The 21,133-nt window shown below is 56.5% G+C and overlaps 1 protein-coding gene across 1 annotated transcript in view; it reads left to right on the top strand.

Moving 5' to 3' along the window:
- Positions 1-21,133, top strand: part of LOC133357346 (FERM, ARHGEF and pleckstrin domain-containing protein 1-like) — a 77,273-nt gene that overhangs the window by 52,502 nt on the left and 3,638 nt on the right. Inside the window, 26 exon segments of the mRNA XM_061575252.1 lie at positions 1,379-1,483; positions 2,390-2,432; positions 3,084-3,162; positions 4,142-4,239; positions 4,874-4,988; positions 5,636-5,786; positions 7,143-7,238; positions 7,675-7,838; positions 8,307-8,378; positions 10,843-10,924; positions 12,289-12,478; positions 13,033-13,178; positions 13,793-13,882; positions 14,501-14,634; positions 15,286-15,367; positions 15,563-15,673; positions 15,903-15,932; positions 15,934-16,030; positions 17,025-17,155; positions 17,645-17,713; positions 18,132-18,221; positions 18,446-18,528; positions 18,749-18,867; positions 19,003-19,169; positions 20,179-20,286; positions 20,514-20,665. Of these exon segments, the coding sequence (XP_061431236.1) occupies positions 1,379-1,483; positions 2,390-2,432; positions 3,084-3,162; positions 4,142-4,239; positions 4,874-4,988; positions 5,636-5,786; positions 7,143-7,238; positions 7,675-7,838; positions 8,307-8,378; positions 10,843-10,924; positions 12,289-12,478; positions 13,033-13,178; positions 13,793-13,882; positions 14,501-14,634; positions 15,286-15,367; positions 15,563-15,673; positions 15,903-15,932; positions 15,934-16,030; positions 17,025-17,155; positions 17,645-17,713; positions 18,132-18,221; positions 18,446-18,528; positions 18,749-18,867; positions 19,003-19,169; positions 20,179-20,286; positions 20,514-20,665 (2,804 nt within the window).

The raw sequence follows: 21,133 nt of genomic DNA, 5'->3' as shown, positions 1-21,133 counted from the left end.
AGCGGCAAGCGGGTGCCATGACGGGCGCATGGGGCAGTGAATGGGTCCACCATTTGGTAGGGCAGTGAATGGGTCCACCACTTGGTAGAGCAGTGAATGGGTCCACCACTTGGTAGGGCAGTGAATGGGTCCACCGCTTGGGAGGGCAGTGAATGGGTCCACCATCTGGGAGGGGAGTTGTGCTGAGTGTGGTTAACAGATTTACCACCTTGGAAGGTGGTTTTGCCGAGTCTAAGCTGTGCTTGGTGGTTGTGAGTGAAGGGTGGTTATGTCAGTGTGTGCGTGGCTGTGCGCAAGCATCTGTTTGCCCATAGGCATTGGTGTGGGCGCCGTGGGTCTGCATAACTCCAAGCCGGACTGATGGAAGCGGGAGGCTGCCGATATTTATACCCCTCCGCTGTAGGGTTTCAAAATCAGCAGGCGGCAGAGTAGGCCAAACACCCTTTCTAGAGCTTCTTCTAGTCGAGGCCCTTCCGCCAGCGGTATCGTGAGCGAGCAATCGCAGGGCTGCACCTTTACCTTTTTTTCGCGTTTAAATCGGTTGCGTTGGCAAGTTTCCATTGGCAGACACACACGTGCGTGTGTGTGCGTTTATGAGAGCTCATGGGAGCTATGTGATTCATGCATTTTTCTCTGAAAGGTTTATTTTTAATGGGAAATTGCTCCTCGGGCATGGAAAGATTGCCGCAATCCAATTTGCCTCCCATTTAATTGGAGGTGGTGGTTGGGGGGTGATGGAACGGTGGCGCAGTGGTTAGCGCACTGGCTGCGCTATGAACCCCGGCAACCTGCGTTTGATTCCCTCTCCACGGCTGACGTCGGTGGCGAGCGATATCCAAAGCGGTCCACTTCTCTGACTCGCGCTGGCCAGAGGGGCTGCCAACTACATTGTCGTCCGGCTCTCCGTCACGTGTTGGGGTTGCGCCGTGTGTTGTCCGGCACGGTGATTTGGGCATCGCGAGAGATATATCCGTCGCCAGAGTTCTCCGCAGGGACGACCGTGAAACTCTACGCAGCAGACTTTGGCGTTGTTGCTCTGCGCAAGTTGTTCGGGGCCTGTGGAGTGCTTTGCCTGGTTTCGCAGGAATAATGATGAAGGAATGATGAAGGCAATTTTTGAGTGTGGCTCTCACGGCTGAGTCCGGCATGTGTGTGCCCCAGTGAACCGGTTCTGGGCCTTCCCTAGGTCGACTCAGCCTCAAATGAATACCTGTGTGGTGTATAAACATCGCCACTGGGGAGACAAAGGCGGCCGGGCGTGGTGCTGGCCACCCACCCCCTCGTGCGCCGTATTGCCTTTCATAGGCGCTCGCTGACAGCACTTGCCCCAACAGTCTGTTAAGGCTATACGGAGGATCTTTGTCTTTGTGCCCCACAGCGCAAAGCCAACGGCCAGGCCCTGCTCAACGCGACGTACAGCCACCTCAACCTCTCCGAGTGCGACTACTTCAGCCTCGAGTTTGTCGACCGCACCGGCAGCCTAGTGAGTACGCTCGAACGGGCTCGGATTCGTACGCGCACGGGCTGCGATGTCAGGCGCACATGGGTTAATGTACACACACGCATTGGCTACGATATACACACACGTCGGCTAGAGGGCACACGTAGGATAGGGAACACGTGGGCTGGAGGGCACACACATGGGCTACGAGATACACACTTTGCCGTTCCGCCGCCTTCTCCTGGCAAGCCGGAGCGTGGCACCTCCTCGACGCCACCGGACGGGAGTTTAGCAACATCCATGCAATCTACCGACTCTCGCTTCCCTCCGCGGGGCTTGGATTCCAGGCAGCCACGTGCGTAGCCACGACCTGCCGCCTAAATGTGCACAAAGACACGCACGTGCATTGCACGTGCACACGGATACGGGTGCAAACAGATGGGTTGGAGGGGGACGGGGGTTTGTTTTTGCTTATTGGCGCAGCGTGTTAGGATGCGGTGGCATTCGGCGGCTACGTGAACCACCCGAGCGATCCGCTGGCCCTCGGCGGTTTCACGGTAGAGCCGTGACCGGTGGCGGCGGCTCGTCAACGGTGGCCTCGCGATCGCTCGCCGGCGGAGAGACTTGCCGTCCGTTCCCGGCACACGGGAACGGACGTCATTTATGGACGGCCCCTTACCTGGAAAAATAAATAAGTTAAAAAGTTTAAAATAGTTTAAACCTCCGCCCGTCAACTAGACATCGATGTGATAATAGAAGGAACTCGTGCGTATAGCGGATCGCGTGGGGGTGACGCGGGGTGGGGAAGCGACGTGGACGGCGGCGTCTGATGAAACCGCTTCAATCGCCGGGGCGCGTGTGGGCGCTTCCCCGCCCCCAGCGCCCCCCCCCCCCCAACTTCGGATGAATTCCTCTGTTTCTATCTGCCCCCCTCCCGCTTCTCCGCAGGTCTGGCTCGACCCGCTGAAGACGGTCGTGAAGCAAGTCAAGAGTGAGTGTGGGCATCCGCCCGGTTCTGCCGGGCTGGTCGCTATCCCCGTGACGCATCTCCGGCACTCCGTTGTTGGTCTTCGGCCGCGGTTTAAAAATCGGTTCAGAGCGGAGGTCCTCATCCCCCGCGAATCGGGGGGGGGGGGCGAGTAAAAAGCCTTTTCGGTCGCGAACACTCGTGCCACGCAGCAAGAAGGGCCTGGGCTCAATTCCCGACCCAGATGCCTTTTTGCGTGGAGTTTGTATGTTCTTCCTGCATTTTGTGCAGTTTCCCGTCAATAGCTTAAAAAAAAACACTGTGACCGGTATCGTCCAAACATCCCAGTGATCAGAATGAGAATCTTTATTTTCATACTGAAGGAATCAAACGAGCTGATAGAGCTCTTGTTCACAGATGTCCAGCGCTGAAAATACTGTACCTGCAAATTACTCAGTGGGGATCGGGCGCAATGGCAACGTCGCCCCCTGCTGCGGAAAACTTGGCAGGAACCTCCTGAAAAAGAGTTGAGCCTCAACGAGGCTTTCATGCGTAAACAAACAGTAACAATAACAATACGGATTTTACTCGCACAACATCATCTCATTTAAATCCGGAGCAATGCAGCGCCGGTGCTGACGCTGCCGCTTGCGCCTCCTCTCTCGTTGTTCCCAGAGCCCAAGAACACCACCTTCAAGTTCGCCGTGAAGTTCTTCCCTCCGGAGCCCGGCCAGCTGCACGAAGAGCTCACCAAGTGAGTGTGCACATCTCACTACCAGGGTCACCGCGGTCGCCAGATGACCAGCCAACCAGGCCAATTAGGTCACCAGCCAACAAGGCCATCGAACCACAAGACTACCACAGGCTACCTGGCCACCAGGTCACCAAGCTTCCAGACAAACCAGATTACCAGGTCACCAGACAACCAGGTTACCACGATACCAGATGCGGCCGAGTATTTCAGGGGGCTGATGCTATTTCAGAGTGCTCGGCCATTGTCAGAGAGTACATATTCTCCGTGAATATTTGGTCCTGAATATTTGTTAATTTGTCTCCACGAGTCCAGTGACCCAAGGGAAAAGACCTCGGACCAGACGATGGGCCGAGTCATTCCCCAGCCAGGATGTGAACTCACAACCTTCCGATTGTGAGCTGCTCACTCTACCGCTGCGTCACCTGGGCGGTTTTAATATTGGTCTGGAAATACAAATTTATGCTGATGGACCAAACCATGGTTTTGTTTGCATGTGGAGCCACAGAGCCAAGGTCTGCTTACATTTGCATTTGCCCACATATACAAGTTTTTTCTGAAACGCAGCGATTTCTTATCTCCTGGCGAAGCAAAGACTGGAGTGGATTTGCTCGCGAGAGGAGCGGGAGCGCCACGTCGCGCGTCCCCCCGACCGCTTAATTCCCGGCCGCGAGCGGTAACGACGATCGGCCACGTTAAGCGCTCGGGATGAGTTCCCCCGTGAGAGGGATTTATTGAGAGGGATAGGATTTAGAAAGCCCCTTCCCTGCGCGTCTCGGGGGGAGCTCACGATGAAAGCGGCCGTGCCGGGCGGAGCGTCTCGGACACCGGCCAACGTCCCTCCTCGCGGTGCGTCCTGACCAGGCCCGCTCCACTTTTCTCGATGGTCCATACGATGCCTCGAATAACTTGCGTACGCTCCCAAATCCACGTGTTCGTCTTCCCGTCTCTCGCTCACGAAGTGTCGCCTGGGCATCCGCAGGTACCTCTTCACCCTCCAGATCCGCCGGGACCTGCTAACCGAGCAGCTGGTGTGCAGCGACAACGCAGCTGCTGCCATCGCCTCCTACTTCCTGCAGGGTGAGAGGCACAGCTGTGCTCGTGCACGGGGAGGGGGACACTCTGTAAAGGAGACATTGCTATTGTATTTTCTGGATGTTTTAGTGTTTTGTGCACTTGTAATGACTTCTCTTGAGATGGCACTTTATTGAAGACACTTTCACTTGACATCAGGCGGAGATCCCCACCTCAACAGCTCCGGGTTTCCCGCGCATCTCCCTTATAAATCAACACGAGGCCACGCCCCCCCTTCTCGATCATTCTCGCTGACGGGACGCTCGCTCCACCGTCCTCTTCCACCACCTGACCACGCTCCCTTCTCGATTATTCCCGTAGCCACCAGTCCCTTCGCACTCACAACTGACTCCCCTGTCATTACCTCCCGTAGCCACTAGTCCCTTCACACTCACAACCGACTCCCCAGTCATTACCTCCCGTGGCCACTAGTCCCTTCACACCGCATGCAGGCTCTGTCATGACACACGTTCGTGTTGCCTGGTAGGGTGCCTGCGATGTAGTGTAGTGGCCGTATGTGTGTCTATGTTGCGGATATATGTGGCTGCGTGCAGTTGTGTGCGCTCGTGTGCGGTTGAACGCAGTTGCTTGTAGTCGCGCCGTGCTGAGCGCCACCGCCGCTTGTGCCCGTGTCCCCCAGCTGAAGTGGGCGACTGCGATGAGTCCGTGGGGCGGCAGCACCTGGAGCAGAACAAGTTCCTCCCCACCCAGGAGACCTTGGCTCCCAGAATCCTGCAGCTTCACAGGGACCACTCGTGAGCATCGCACACACAACCGGCACACTCGGCCTGGCCATGTCTCTATCCATCTCTATCCACCAGACTAGGCTGCTGTAGCCTGTGTCTCTATGCACCAGGCTAGGCTGCTGTAGTCCGTGTCTCTATGCACCAGGCTAGGCTGCTGTAGCCTGTGTCTCTATCCATCTCTATCCACCAGGCTAGGCTGCTGTAGCCCGTGTCTCTATGCACCAGGCTAGGCTGCTGTAGCCCGTGTCTCTATCCATCTCTATCCACCAGGCTAGGCTGCTGTAGCCTGTCTCTATCCACCAGGCTAGGCTGCTGTAGCCCATGTCTCTATCCATCTCTATTCATCAGGCTAGGCTGCTGTAGCCCGTGTCTCTATGCACCAGGCTAGGTTGCTGTAGCCCGTGTCTCTATCCATCTCTATTCATCAGGCTAGGCTGCTGTAGCCCGTGTCTATATCCATCTCTATGCACCGGGCAAAGCTGCCGTTAGCCTGTGTCTCTCCCTGGAGCTCGTGTGCATGAGCAAGTTGTGGCATCGATGGCATTGGCCATGATGAGTCCGCTGGAGCCTGTCTCTCTCCCTAGGGCCACTCCTCCGTGCCCCCTGCGTCTCTGTGCCCCAGTAGCCCCACTTTGTCCGCCGCGTGTGCCTGCCAGCAGGGGCCAGTCGCCGGCGGAGGCCGACTCTCAGCTGCTGGAGATCGCGCGCCGCCTCGACACGTACGGCGTGCGGCTGCACCCGGCCGTGGACAAGGAGGGCTCGAGCATCAACCTCGCGGTCACCCACTCTGGCGTCTCCGTCTTCCAGGTGAACCACCGCCGCCACCACTGCCGCCAGGGCCCGCATAGCAGCACTACGCGGATTTAGACGGACGGAGGACGAGTGTCCCGCGTAACGACCTCTCCGCTTCTTTCGCCCGTTACCGTCACCCTATCAAGGAAATCCCCGAGCCTTGAGACCCGTTTTCATTCGCCGGTGTCGGCGTCCGATGACAATTTTCCATTCCCTATTCTGGGCACGGGGGGGGGGGGGGGGGGGGGGAGCCGTGCGGTGCAGGGAATGCTTTTTATTTTTTAGAGATGGGCACCGAGTCCCTGCCACCTGTATCCCTCGGACTCTCTACTCAGCATTCACTTCTGTTCTGCACCGCGAATATCCTACATTTTTATTTTCATTGTCAGGTGGATTTTTTTTGCCAAGTGAAGGTAAAAACCAGTTTTGTCTTGGGTGCAGTCACTGGTGCGACTGGGCTGAGGAGAGACTCATTTGCCTGCAGTATTTGCCGGCAGTACATTTCAACGTGATAAGCCACTTCGTTGAGCGATCATTTGTGGGCAGGTCGCTTCTGAAAAAGAAGCGAATAGCTCAGTGAGCTTTACCGGGTAAAATAAAAATTGTTTAATTTATTTATGTATAGTGCAACTTTCTGATCCGCCTCTACTGGACATCAGATTTCTCCAGGATAAATACATGTTTTGACACTTCAGAACCCGGATGAAACCCAGAATTCAAACTCAGGATCTCAGTAACGTCTGTTCAGCGTCTCTGTGACACGGCACGAGTTCCCTGAGCCACCAGACCGTCTCGCGATCTCAGTGTTTAGACGTTTGGCAAGCGCCCGTTAATTTCCATCTGATTATGCATGCACGCATTGGGTAAAATGTTTGCAAAGCAGCGTATAATTACGTCTCAAAATAACTCTGTCCACATCCTTGCCCCCTTAGCGCCCCTCCCTCCCTCCCTCCCTCCCCTCCCTCGTTGTCCCTGCTGGTCCGCACCACAAATGGTACAGATTGTACTGATCCGGCGGCTAAACAGCCCCAGTATTTGGAAGATTACGAGTTCAGATACCGGCCAGGAGGTCGACTCAGCCCATCATCCTTTCTGCGGTGCATAAAATACGTACTACCGCTTTGTGGGAGTCAGCGTCGTTGCCGACGGCGGCATCGTCCTTTCTCGTTATCCGTCGTCTCTCAGCCTTCGCGTCCACCCACCTACTATCCTGTAAACCGATTCCATTGACGGCGTATCGATATTCATCGTCGCGCCTTTCAAGAACGCAACTCCCGTTGGCCCTGGAGTTGCTGAAACGGTGAATTTGCGCGCTCATGCGTACGTCTGTCGTTGGTGTGCGTGCGCACGTCTCTCGGCCCGCATGTGCAGAGCGCCACCAGGATCAACGCCTTCAACTGGGGCAAGATCCGCAAGCTGAGCTTCAAGAGGAAACGCTTCCTCATCAAGTTCCATCCGGACTGCGAGGTCAGGCACCACCCCAACCCGCCGCGCCACCCCCACCTGCCACGCCCCCCACCCGTCACGCCCCCCCCATCACCCCCCCCCCCCATCACCCCCCCCTCAACCCATCACGGCCACGGATGCAAACGGCACTCGCCGGGAGACCTGGGACTAACGCTAATCCACTGCTGGATGAGGGCCCCTGTTCATGGGTGCTCGCTCACAGCACTTGCCAAAGCAGCCTGTGTGGGCTACACTTTGGGGGGACCTTTGCCTGTGTATGCGTGCACACTCGTGTCTCTGTTCCCATGTGTCACGTTACCTGGTGTGTGCTGCATCCCAGTTTTCGTCTCTGTGTCTCCCTGTGTATCTCCCCGTGTGTCCCCCCGCGCGTCTCTGTGTCTCCCCGCATATCTCCCCGTGTGTCCCCCCGTGTATCTCCATCCCCACGCGCATGCAGGGTAAGTACCGCGACACGCTCGAGTTCATCATGAAGAGCCGCGACGCCTCCAAGCTCTTCTGGAAGAACAGCGTGGAGTACCACGCGTTCTTCCGCCTCCTCGAGCAGCCCCCGCTCAAGCCCAAGCCCGTCCTCTTCAGTCGCGGCTCCTCCTTCCGCTACAGGCAAGTCCGGGGCACCTGTGCCGGTCGCGTCTCGTTCGTCGTCACGTTGCCACGTCGTCGTGCCCGTGCCGCGCCGATGAGCTGCGAGACAGCGAACTGGTTCCGACTGCCTTTGCGGGGGTCACCCGCGGGTAACCCGGCCCTTACGCGGAAATCTAGCCAGGGGCGCCCATGTGGTGTGGCCTCTTTAGTGAAACTTCATGGGGGGGAAGTGGCTTAGAATTTGGGCAATCAATTCTTTATTTCTATAGCACCATTTTCGTGCAAAGGACGCCATTCAAAATGAGATGCTACGATATGCATCTCAGCGGGCGGTCAGACCAGGCGATTCGAATGTTTACGTATATTTATTGTAAAAATCTACCTGTGAATGTTTTTTTATTGAAACCATTGTGTCCCATCTATGACATGGAAAGCTGCGTTGCGGCGAATGTGAACGCGCGGTGTTCCCACCCTGTCTGTGTTCAGCGGGAGGACCCAGCGGCAGCTGGAGGACACCGTGAGGAGCAGCGTCAGCAAGGGCAGCATCGCATTCGAGAGGTGAGGGTCCTCCCAGCACGGTGCGAGTGTGAGTTTCACCCAGCACGGAGCGAGTGTGAGTTTCACCCAGCGGGGAGCGAGTGTGAGTTTCACCCAGCACGGAGCGAGTGTGAGTTTCACCCAGCACGGAGCGAGTGTGAGTTTCACCCAGCGGGGAGCGAGTGTGAGTTTCACCCAGCGCGGAGCGAGTGTGAGTTTCACCCAGCACGGAGCGAGTGTGAGTTTCACCCAGCGGGGAGCGAGTGTGAGTTTCACCCAGCGGGGAGCGAGTGTGAGTTTCACCCAGCACGGAGCGAGTGTGAGTTTCACCCAGCACGGAGCGAGTGTGAGTTTCACCCAGCACGGAGCGAGTGTGAGTTTCACCCAGCGCGGAGCGAGTGTGAGTTTCACCCAGCGGGGAGCGAGTGTGAGTTTCACCCAGCGGGGACCGAGTGTGAGTTTCACCCAGCGGGGAGCGAGTGTGAGTTTCACCCAGCGGGGAGCGAGTGTGAGTTTCACCCAGCGCGGAGCGAGTGTGAGTTTCACCCAGCGGGGAGCGAGTGTGAGTTTCACCCAGCGGAGAGCGAGTGTGAGTTTCGAGTGTGAGTTTCACCCAGCGGGGAGCGAGTGTGAGTTTCACCCAGCACGGAGCGAGTGTGAGTTTCACCCAGTACGGAGCGAGTGTGAGTTTCACCCAGCACGGAGCGAGTGTGAGTTTCACCCAGCGCGGAGCGAGTGTGAGTTTCACCCAGCGGGGAGCGAGTGTGAGTTTCACCCAGCGGGGACCGAGTGTGAGTTTCACCCAGCGGGGACCGAGTGTGAGTTTCACCCAGCGGAGAGCGAGTGTGAGTTTCACCCAGCGGGGAGCGAGTGTGAGTTTCATCCAGCGGGGACCGAGTGTGAGTTTCACCCAGCGGGGACCGAGTGTGAGTTTCACCCAGCGGAGAGCGAGTGTGAGTTTCACCCAGCGGGGAGCGAGTGTGAGTTTCACCCAGCGGGGACTATTCGGGTGGTCTTGAAGTTTTGACTCTTGACGTGTCCCTACCTTATTCTTCGTTTTTTTCGGTAAAGTCACGTAGGTATAAAAATAAAATAAAATAAATCACGACGTTTCGGGCGCAACACAAGCGTCCGTCATCAGGTGTCCCTACCTGTGGAACTTTGGTTTTTTACATTAAGGAATGTGTTGGTATATTCATAATGCCACGTTGTTTACGTGATAAACCTTACTGGCTGTGTCGGGTGGTGGAGGGTCACGACACATTTATACTAACGCCATCTAACCCAAAAAACTTTATGAATATTGGTCGCCAAAGCCTACGTATTAAAGGTTTCTGTCTGCTGTAGTAGTAAAAATGGGGTACGTGGCTTGTGTGTGTGCCTCAAATGAGTACCTGGTGCGGTGTGTAAACATCGCCACTCGGAAGACAAAGGCGTCCGGGCGTGGCGCTGGCCACCCACCCCATCGTGTGCCGTGCCGGCCTTCACAGGTGCTGCCTAACAGCACTTGCCCCAACAGGCTGTTAAGGCTACACGGGGGATCTCTGTCTTCGTGTGCATGTTTGTGGCACTCTACGAGCCCTCGTCTCTCATCTTCTTCGCCCGCACGCCGCCGCGGCTGCGCGCCAGATATCCCGGCTCAGGGGCCCGGCTTCTCTACATGAACCATTCGGCAGAGTTCCTCGCCGAGACAGTATTTTGACCCCTGTGGAATTCCGACCCCCGCGGTTTGATATCTATTTAGTATTTGAACTCCTAAGGGTCCAAATGCTATGGGGTCAAACATTATCTCACACCGCCACGAGGAGCCATTGCCTCGTGTCGTCAGATTTTCCTGGATTCGCCGCTTGAGCCGGTGTCACATGAAATCTATATATTGGTAAATGTATTAATTAATTATCACCCATGCACCGACTAAAAAAATCCTATTTTCTAAAATCTATCTTTGCCCACCAGGAGGCAGTGGGGACCCACGTGGTTGACTTAGAAATGTGCCCGTTGTGATATTGATAGTTTGTTTTGAAAGGATAAAATTCTGGATTTCTAGGGCCCTTCGATGCCTCAGAAAATCAAAGCGCCTTGCATCCAATCTCTTCTCAACCATACTAATGCCATGCTGTAGTCTAGCTTAGGGACTCCCCAGAGGCAGCTGTCCCTGTGTGGCACAAGTTGAATGTAGCACCGGCTTGAATGAGTCTGTCAGTAGGCGGCAATGTTTCTGTGCGTTTTTTCCCCAATACAAAAATGTGTAAGTCATCTATCAAATTTGGCAAATTTGGACCGCGAGGCCACATTTTAACTGCTGTGCGTCCCGTGCTGTGTGCCAACAGACGTTTCCCGCGTTTGGTACCTTCTGTGTTGTGTGCCGATCGTGCTTTGTATTCCTTGCCGGCGTCTATGCCGAGCTGTCTGCTCACCTGTGGGTAGCGTTGTTCCCATTGCCCTGGCCGCCATGTGCTCACCATCGCCCGCTTCCCGTCCACAGGAGGAGCAGTCGCCCCCGCGCCTCCCCGAGAAGCCCAGGACTCAAGGCTGCCTCCCAGCTGACCAAGACACCCAGCACGCAGGTTTGTCTAGGCCTCACGCTGCTCTGTCTAGGCCACACGCAGGTCTGTCTAGGCCTCACGCTGGTCTGTCTAGGCCACACGCTGGTCTGTCTAGGTGACACGCAGGTCTGTCTAGGCCACACGCTGGTCTGTCTAGGCCACACGCTGGTCTGTCTAGGCCTCACGCTGGTCTGTCTAGGCCTCACGCTGGTCTGTCTAGGCCACACGCTGGTCTGTCTAGGTGACACGCAGGTCTGTCTAGGCCTCACGCTGGTCTGTCTAGGCCTCACGCTGGTCTGTCTAGGCCTCACGCTGGTCTGTCTAGGTGACACGCAGGTCTGTCTAGGCCACACGCTGGTCTGTCTAGGCCACACGCTGGTCTGTCTAGGTGACACGCAGGTCTGTCTAGGCCACACGCTGGTCTGTCTAGGCCACACGCTGGTCTGTCTAGGCCTCACGCTGGTCTGTCTAGGTGACACGCAGGTCTGTCTAGGCCACACGCTGGTCTGTCTAGGTGACACGCAGGTCTGTCTAGGTGACACGCTGGTCTGTCTAGGTGACACGCAGGTCTGTCTAGGTGACACGCAGGTCTGTCTAGGCGACACGCTGGTCTGTCTAGGTGACACGCAGGTCTGTCTAGGCCACACGCTGGTCTGTCTAGGCGACACGCTGGTCTGTCTAGGCCACACGCTGGTCTGTCTAGGTGACACGCAGGTCTGTCTAGGCCACACGCTGGTCTGTCTAGGTGACACGCAGGTCTGTCTAGGCCACATGCTGGTCTGTCTAGACGACACGCTGGTCTGTCTAGGCCACACACAGGTCTGTCTAGGTGACACGCTGGTCTGTCTAGGCGACACGCTGGTCTATCTAGGCCACACGCTGGTCTGTCTAGGTGACACTCTGGTCTGTCTAGGCGACACGCAGGTACGGTTAGGCTCGTGTCTCTCAACTCCTTATTGGTCACATGATACCCTGGACGCTCTTGCAAATGAGATTAACCAGGTAAGATGTTTTAGTAAATAACAAATTGTGACGAATCCACAGTCCCGCTTTTTCTAGCCACCAATATTTCCTCTTCATATGCATATGAACCCACCGCACACACCCGATGGTTGCTAATCACAGAAAGTTGTGCTGCGGGGACGTCTGTGCAAACCCCAAGCGCGGGCGGTGCCAGCCGCACACACGCACGCACCAGGTGTCGTGTTTGGTCATTTGGTGAGCCCCGGGGGTGGGGGGGGAGACGCCGTGAGATCGACGATCGTGGCAGTGCCGAGCACTGCCACGATCGTGAGATCGACGATCGTGGCAGTGCCGAGCTGGCGTGTGTGTACGCGTGTGGTGAGCTGGAGTGCGTGTATGTGCGCGTACTCGCGTGTGCGTAGCTGCAGGGTGGCGGTGCCGCCGCTCGGCTTGGCGAGGAGGAGGAGGTGCTCGCGTGCGCGTCCTGGGCCGTCGTCGCAAGCGAGGTGGACGGCGCGAGGCCGGATACCTCGGGGGGCTCCACGCCGCACGCACAGCGCGCCGCCGAGCCGTCCGGAGAGCACCAGGGGCTTGCGCAGCAGCACGCGGCCGGTACGCAGGGCCCGCCGACAGATACTCGCTCACCTGTACACACGGGAGCCTCACCGAGTCTCAAGACTCTTTTTGAGGAGGGTCCTGCCAAGTTTTGTCAGAGTAATTAGCAGGTCACCTTTCAGCATTGCGATGACGCTTGACCAATATAACCAGTTACGTGGTCTGACAATGCCCTATGCTGGCTATGACGGTGTGCCTGTCTGTATCAGCCCTGACCACGTGCCCTTGCGGGATAAGACTCCGCAGAGAGCTGCAATAGGGACATTGCATCAAACTTAACTCTTGAAACGAATTTATGTATTTTACCAGGTGAGGCTCACTGAGCTACGTAGCTCTTTTTCAGAAGCGACTTGGCCATCACAGACGACAGCTCGACCAAGTGGCTTGATCACCTGGACCTTTACAGCAGCCAAAAACTCTTAAGCGCGCGTTTGTAAATGACGGCGCCCCCATCCTGTCCACGTCAGTACCAGCCGTGACAGAATGCACCCGTGGCAGCCGTGAGGCTTGGCTGTATTCGGCTAACGCCCGTACGTGCCATGTGTCTGCAGCTCGGGAGGTGGGGGTCCCGCAGCCGGCGAAGGGGCCGGTGAGGTCGCCGGGGGGGGGCACGTTCCCTCCGGAGCTGTCGTCTCCGCTGCTGAGCCCGGACTCGGTGACGAGCAAGAACGAGGAGGATGAGGATGCGACGAGGAAGGTGGAGGGAGCACCCAGCACCGCTCACTCGACCACTCGCACACACACACTCGTTCAGTTAAACACTCACCCATGCACCCACAACAACCGTTATTCACCACCAAGTGGCGATGACGTCACCACGGCGCTTGTGCCAGGCTATGTGCACGTTGAGGCCACGTGAAGTGTCAAATTCCCGCTGGCAGGAGGTCACGGGGCAGACCCAGGTGCCACGGGTCGACTGACTGAGATGTTTGGCCGATGCACCAACTGTGCCCCGTGCCCCCCCTACTGTGCCAACTTGCACCTACACCACATACATACAAACTCATTCAGTTTAACACTCACTCAGGCACGCGCTCACTCGTTCAGTTAAAACACTCGCACGGACACTCACTCACACACTCGCTTACATACACTCATTCACAAAGACACTCCGTTGATTCTGTAAAACATGCACACAGACAAACGCTCATTACTCTAAACACTAACAGACACCGACTGCCTAGCTCAGGTAAGCACGCACACAAAAACGGATGCACACATGCACGCACGCATTTACCCACGCGGACACTCGCTCTCTCACTCGTGCGTTGTATTGATCCACACGTGGTGATGGCGGTGGTGTTGTCACAGCGGTACCCGGCGGACAAGGCGTACTTTGTGGCCAAGGAGGTTTGCACCACGGAGCGCACGCACCTCAAGGACCTGGAGGTGGTGACGGTGGTGGGTATCGCGCGCGCATCACCATCCCACACCCCCACAACTCGGCGCGTCGCAAGCCCTGTCGCTGAACCCGGTTTCTCGAGCCGCGCAACGAGTTTACGGCCTCCGCCCGGTCACCGATGACTGCACTTTAATTTGGCTAAATTCCAGTTCTGTAGAATTTTAAACATCCGTTTGAATAACAATGCTCTTAATGTGTAGCTGTGTTCGCCTTGAGCATAATACCTGTGGGTTTGTGTCTGTAAATCATCATGTATACCAGTGTCTCTTTCGCATACCTGCGTATGTTAAGCACCTGCTAACTCGCATACCTGCATTATGGGCGCTACGAATACCTGTGTCCCAGGTATTGGGAGTGTTGTTGCCAATGTACAAGACTTGATTCAGGCAAGTCTGACTGCTGATGAGACACCGTGTGTCGAAACCGGTCCAAAGATTGCTCGTCTCGAATCAACGCGGCTGACATTATGCACTCCCATAAGGCAGTGCGGCTGATGGGTTGTGCGAGAAATTTATTTTTTGTATGTGGAGAGACGGACACGTGGACGAGAGACGTACGTTGCGTCCGCTTATTTATTTTACGTGCGCTAAGCGTGCGTTGTGTGCCGCGCGTGACAGTGGTTCCGCAGTTTCCTGGGCAAGGACGGCCTGGTCATGGAGAGAGTCCCCTCCATGCTCTTCGCCAACATGGACCCCCTCTACGAGTTCCACCGCGGCTTCCTCAAGGAGGTGGAGCAGAGGCTCACGCTCTGGTGAGTCCAACGGCCACCCGGTGATGCCGCTGAACCCGTGACCCGGGTTCGATTCCCTGGCCGCGATACCACAAATGGGCCTGTTTTAGGGGGGCTATTGTTGGCATTCTTCATGGGGCAACACCGTTCGTTCCAAGGCATCTTGTGTGGCAGTGGCATAGAGCAACAAGAGTGTTGCTTTAGAACACCAAAGGGAAATGTCGCTGAGAATATTACCGGTGGAGATGGCTGGCTATGATTGTATTGAACACGTACAGCCCTGTGTAACGAACCCAATGGGAACCTGAGTTCAGTGCCCCACGGCGGCGAACATCATTGGTAAGTGGTATCAGAATTGATATCGGGTCTCCTCTAGCCTTAATTGACCCAGGTTCAGTTCCTGCTCAAGATCAATAACGGTAGCGAATATTTGACCGATCCTGGCCCTTCCCTAGGTTGACTAAACTTGAAGTGAGTACCCGGTGCACTGTGTAAACATCAGCACTGGGGACATGACCAAAGCAGCTGGGCGTAGTTCAGGCCACACCACCCCATCAGTTGCCGTGCCGGCATTCATAGGTGCTCGCGAAAAGCATTTGCCCGAAGAGTTTGCTGAAAAGGCGACACGGGGGATCTTTGTAAATTTTGTGTGGATCTCTGCGTTGGATGCAGGGAGGGCCGGTCGAATGCTCACCTCAAGGGCGACCACCAGCGGATCGGAGACATCATGCTGAAGAACATGAATCTGCTCAAGGTCAGTCTGGGATTTTTCTTCCAGCAAAATACAATCGTGTATGCAGTGAAACGCCTCTTGCCCGTGCCTCTGATATCCTATACCGTGCCATCGATCCGTGGAAAATCCTAATCGTGCTACCTGTGCCTGCATCTCCCCCTGTGACCCCCCCCTACCCCCCGTGTCTCCATGCCTGCCCCCTCGGTGGCGGTGCAGCAGTGCATGGGGCAACTGCGGCAGCACGAGGCGGTGCTGGCCGAGCTGCAGGTGGAGCTCGCCACCTCCGAGCCGCTCGCCGAGTCCTGCCGCGCGTTCGAGCTGCAGAGGGTAACCCCGATATCCGCTACGTAACACGACACGCGGAAATCCCGATATCCGCTACGCAAGACGGGTGGCATCGCCAGACTCGTTAACAAAACGCAGACCTCGACTCAAAAGAGGATAACCTCACCCAGACCCTAACACAGCAGCAGGGTGACCCGATGTCACCGTGGCTCAACGCAAGCAGCCTCGCCCGGCGGGCGCTCCTAACGGCGCTCCTAACGTGTCCCGGCAGGTGTGCTACCTGCCGCTGGCCGCCTTCCTGCCTGCGGCCCCTGCAGCGGCCCCTGCACTACCGCCTGGTGCTGGAGCGGCTGTGCAAGCACTACTCGCCGGCGCACCCTGACTTCAAGGACTGCCGCGGTGAGCGAACGGGGTCGAGGGAGTGTTTGCTCGTGGGCTTAAGCGTACAATTTAAACGTAATCGCGGTCAATAATAATAAGTCACGATTTCAACTGCTCCGCTGCCGCCAACACCACCAGCACCACCACGCTGTATTTGCCCCTCGCTGTCGACGAGAGAGGCCGAAGCGGAGGCGCGAGGAGGATCCGCAGGCGAGAGGGGAAGGCGGCAGCAGCCAGCCGGGCAGTGAGCTGGCAATTTTGCAAGCTCTGCGGTCCTCTATATATCACGGTGTCTCTATACATTACGGTGTTATCGGCAAATTAACGAGTGCTTTTACTCATTGTTGAGCATAGGCCCAAAACAACAAGTGGCCAGTGACGGAGACCGCACGATTGACGGTGTACTCGGTAACAGTTATCGCATTGGGAGGGAATTCCAGAGTCGTAGCTTATGGAGGAGAGTGAGGGCTCGCGCAAGAAATTGTAGGCCTGCACCTTTATGTGTGAGGGGTGCTGCCGTAGCGATCCGCGCCATGCTACACAAGCTGATAACCTGGGTTCAAATCCCGGCCATGGGTCATACCAGTGGTAAGGGGGATCTAAAGTGGTTCTGGGCCTCCGCTAGGTCAGCTAAGCCTTAGATGGGTCACTCTCCTTGGAAGAGGGGATTCCAAAGTGGAGCGGTGCACGTACGTATGTTGAACTTATTTTGCACCGTGCGTAGCCGACTGTGCGAATCGTAGGTGCGAGTGTGAGGCAAGCGAGGTGTGGCCTGCTGTGCGGTGGTGGTTTCACGGTGCGGACGATACAAAACGGTCCGTCTGGATTCCTCTTCAGCACTCGAAGAGGAATCTGAGTGAATTTCACAGGAACGGTAACCATGGCAGTAGCGAGAGAGCAGTGTCGGGAGGCGACTGCCCACCAGTGAGCGTGTGACATGGAGTGAGTGCGCCGGCCGTGCGGGCGTCTTACGCGTGGGCCACTTGGGGAATCTTGGTCTCCGTGCGAGCAGCGGCCTTGGCGGAGGTGAACGAGGTGACGAATCAGCTGCACGCGAGCCTCATCCGCCTGGAGAACCTGCAGAAGCTGAGCGAGCTGCAGCGCGACCTCGTGGGGCTCGACAACCTCGCGTCGCCCGACCGGGTGGGCCTGGGCACACAGGGACACACGGTCATGCAGAGACGTGGGGATCTGGGTGCATGGGGCATGGGGACATGGGGATGTGGGCACACTAGGATCTAGGGACACGGGTCACAGGGAGTTTAGGGACATGGGGATCTGAGGACACTGGCACTTACGAGAACATGGGGACTTGGAATCATGGGGACACAGAGATATAGACACACGCAGAGACATGGAGACACGTGGGAATGACGCTTTGGGAAACGGCTACCACCATGTGCTACGAAGAAGGCCCATTGCCCGATAACATCGCCTCTCAAGATATTTTTCCTGCCAAGGCCACGGAGTTATTGACGCAACGTGTTGAGTTTTGACCGTAGCACCTCCACCAAGTCGCTGACTGTGGCGTTGGTGTACCCCGTGCGAGGCGCCTCAAGGCGGGGCGGCTGTGCCATGGGCGCCCTATTCATGGGAGTCTTCTTGCTTTTGTGCGAACCGCCAAACGTGCAGGAGTTTGTCCGCGAGGGCTGCCTCAACAAGCTCACGAGGAAGGGCCTGCAGCAGAGGATGTTCTTCCTGGTGAGCAGTCACTCCTCTCCCCTGTCACTCAACACCCCCCTTACATTCTCTGTCCAAATCAGCTCAAGCCTCCCGCAAGTCACGCGATGTGTCTGTGTCGCCACCCCTACTCTGAATCCCTCCCCCATCGCCTGCCCCGTGAAAACGGACGCTGCTCCATGTAGCTCACTTCTGCTTGCTCATTCCTTTCTCTCTTCTCCCTTCCCCTCTCATCATCATCTTCATCACGTTCTCATCATCTCTGACATCTTCTTAGCCCGGTCATTCCTTCTCCCCTTCCTACTCCACTTCCTGCCTGGCGCTCCTTCGTTCTTCCTGCTGCTCATCTTGAGACGTGGCCTCATTGACGTTTGACCGTAACGAGAGGCGCCTTCCCAAGCCCTCGACGATGACCGTGTCACCCCCCGTGACTCCGCAGTTCTCGGACCTCCTCATCTACACGAGCAGGGCGCCCACCTGCACCAACCAGTTCAAGGTTCACGGGCGGCTGCCTCTCATCGCCATGAAGGTGCGGCCCCAAACCCCCCCCCCAACCCCCCCCCCCCAACACCCCCACTGGTGACACAGCATCCTCCTCGTGCGCGCTCGATGGAGCCACAGGGGGTCATGTGGGTTAGGGCTTGGGACAGGGCTAAGGGGGAAACGTTAGAGCACGTGGTGTGTGTTTAGGGGACAACACGTGCACTCTCGGTGTGAGCTGTGTCTGATACTTGTGCTGCGTGTGCTGCACAGGTGAGGGAGAGCGAGCAGGAGTTTGGCGTTCCGTACTGCTTCACCATCTCCACACCGCACAAGAGCATTGTCGTGGCAGCCAGGTGAGTGCCTTGCTCACCACTCACCGTGTGCTACCTTGCCTTGCTGTGGCTTTCCTAATCTGTATACCACGTTGCCTTTCGAAACTGTAATTGTCATTCAGAGCCAATGACACAATTGCAATTGGCCCCATGTCTGCGACGGTTTATTCCACGGTGTTGTTTGTTTGTTGTTATTGTTCGTCGTTGATGCGCTGATGCGGGGTTCGTGGTGTCCTCCCAGCTCCCGTGTGGAGTTGGACAAGTGGATGGAGGACATCGCCCTGGCCATCGAGCTCATGAAGAAGTCCAACACTCACCCCAGCTCCCCGCTCGAGAACGGGTTCAGCGACAAGTTCAACCGTGAGTGTCCCAGCGCAGCGGCTCGCCATCCCAGCTAGCTCGCCACGCTAACAGTCTGTCAAAGGCTATGCGAGGATCTTTGTGTATACGTATGTGTAAGTATCTATCTGTATCTGTGTCTGTGTGTATGTGCAGGTTCGTCGGATGAGCTGTCGCTGGAGCCGGAGTCGGAGGAGGATCTGAATCCGCCTCCGGGCTCGCCGGACCGTCAGGCTGCGGGGCACCGCGCGAACACGACGATGCAGGTCTGCTGGCACCGTAACACCAGCATCTCCATGCTGGACCTGAACCGCGCCGTCGAGGTGAGACCGCAGTGTCCGTCTTAACCCGCGGTGCACGCAGCTCACGGCGAGTCTCGCCACCCGTCCACACTCATGCCAGCCTCTAGTCCACACCGCCACAACCCGTGCCGTTACTCCACCCCCACCGTCACAGCCCGTACCATTACTCCACCCACACTGCCACCGCCCATACCGGTTGTACCCCACTCACACCACCACTTGTACCCGTACCACCCAACCTCAATTCACAACACTTGCATCCTCATGCGTGCCCACGGTCTGCGACCCACGATAGCCACATTGCGCCACCACCTACGCAAGCATCCTATCCAGGGCTGCGCGCCAAGATTCTTGAGCCAAGGCCACGTTGAAAATCCCTGAGGGGTCCTGGTACGAGCTCAGAAAGGATCACGTGGAAACGAGCGGACGCGGCGACACCTTCTTGGTCACGTAGTTTGTTTTGTTTGCTTGGTGATGACTCTCAATCGGCGTCACTGCCGCCTCTTACCACTAGCAGGGGGCGTTTCCCCGCAGCCGTCGGAGCTGTTAGCGGTGGGGGGGGGGGGGGGTGGCGGGGGAGCGTTTGTCGCCCGAGACCTTGAGCGAGCGCAGTCGTTATCACCATCATCCAAGGCCGGCGAGAAGGCAGGGTGGCCTGATCCTCCAGCCGTGAGCGTAGCGCTCCTGAGGCACGTATGCCAACTCCAGATGATAATAATAATAATATTTGGTACGTGCAATCCTATGTCACTTGGGGCTGCCAAACTTTCACGAATACGCCGGGAATCTCTTACCGGAATTGGCATCGATCTCCCGGTGACGATTGAAAGCAATCCGGGAGATTTTTAACGGTGGGGTATTTGTAACGTGGGATACAGACTCGCAGCAAATCATTTGCGTCGTAGTCGTGAAAGTTAAAAGACCGACTCCTCTGCTTAAGGAGCGGCGGCGCGTCTGCGGGCTGTCGCTGCGAGTGAGATGCACGCCGGTCGCTCGCGAATGAGCGGTGTGGACGCCTGTTCGTTTGCAGAACCAGCTGTCGGGGTACCTGCTGCGCAAGTTCAAGAACAGCAGCGGCTGGCAGAAGCTGTGGGTCGTCTTCACCAACTTCTGCCTCTTCTTCTACAAAACCCACCAGGTTGTGTGTTTAATCTCGACAGTTCTACTGAGATGTTGTAGGGTCGTGAGTAAAAGCTGGAAATTTTTTGAAACTGAAGACGTATAACTTCCACACGTTTTTTGTTGTAATGTTCATCTTGTAAAACAAAACTAAAACCTAATTCTGTCGTGTCGATGATGACGGCGATGATGGCGATGATGATGACGGCGTTGTTGATGACGGCGATGGTGTTGCCACGTCTGTAGGATGACTTCCCTCTGGCCAGCCTGCCCCTGCTGGGCTATTCCATCACAGTCCCGACGGAGGCTGACGCCATTCAGAAGGACTACGTGTTCAAGCTGCAGTTCAAGTCCCACATCTACTTCTTCCGTGCCGAGAGCGAGTACACCTTCGACCGGTGTGTGTGTGTAGAGTATGTATTGTGGTATAGTGTATATTGTGGCGCTGGAGCAGCGGATTATCGTGCTGTGCTATGAACCCGGCCGCCCGAGTTCAATTCCCGCTCACGGCCAACACCGGTGACGATGATCTGAACCGGTCCTGGGCCTTCTCGAGGCTGACTCGGCCTCAAACGGGTACCTGGTGCGGTGTGTAAACATTGCCACTGGGGAGACAAAGGCGGCCAGGCGTGGTGCTGGCCACCCACCCCTTCGTATGCAGTGCCACAAAGCCTTCATAGGTGCTCCTACGCTCGCCAGTTCACCGTAACCGGTGTCTATTTTATCCTCCAGTCACTTCCTCGTCAGTTTCAGTGATAAATCATCATCTCGATGCGATTGCCTTGTGCAGCAACTTGAGTTGTTTTTACGGTGAGCTAAGTAATCGCCGCCAAGGTGCAGCCCCGCAATGGTTCGCTCACGCCACC

This window comes from Lethenteron reissneri, chromosome 57 (genome assembly GCF_015708825.2).
Source record: "Lethenteron reissneri isolate LAM-NWPU_2019-01 chromosome 57, ASM1570882v1, whole genome shotgun sequence".
NCBI lineage: Eukaryota > Metazoa > Chordata > Hyperoartia > Petromyzontiformes > Petromyzontidae > Lethenteron > Lethenteron reissneri.
Note: the sequence above shows the minus strand (reverse complement) of the source record. Positions and strands in the feature narration are given on the sequence as shown.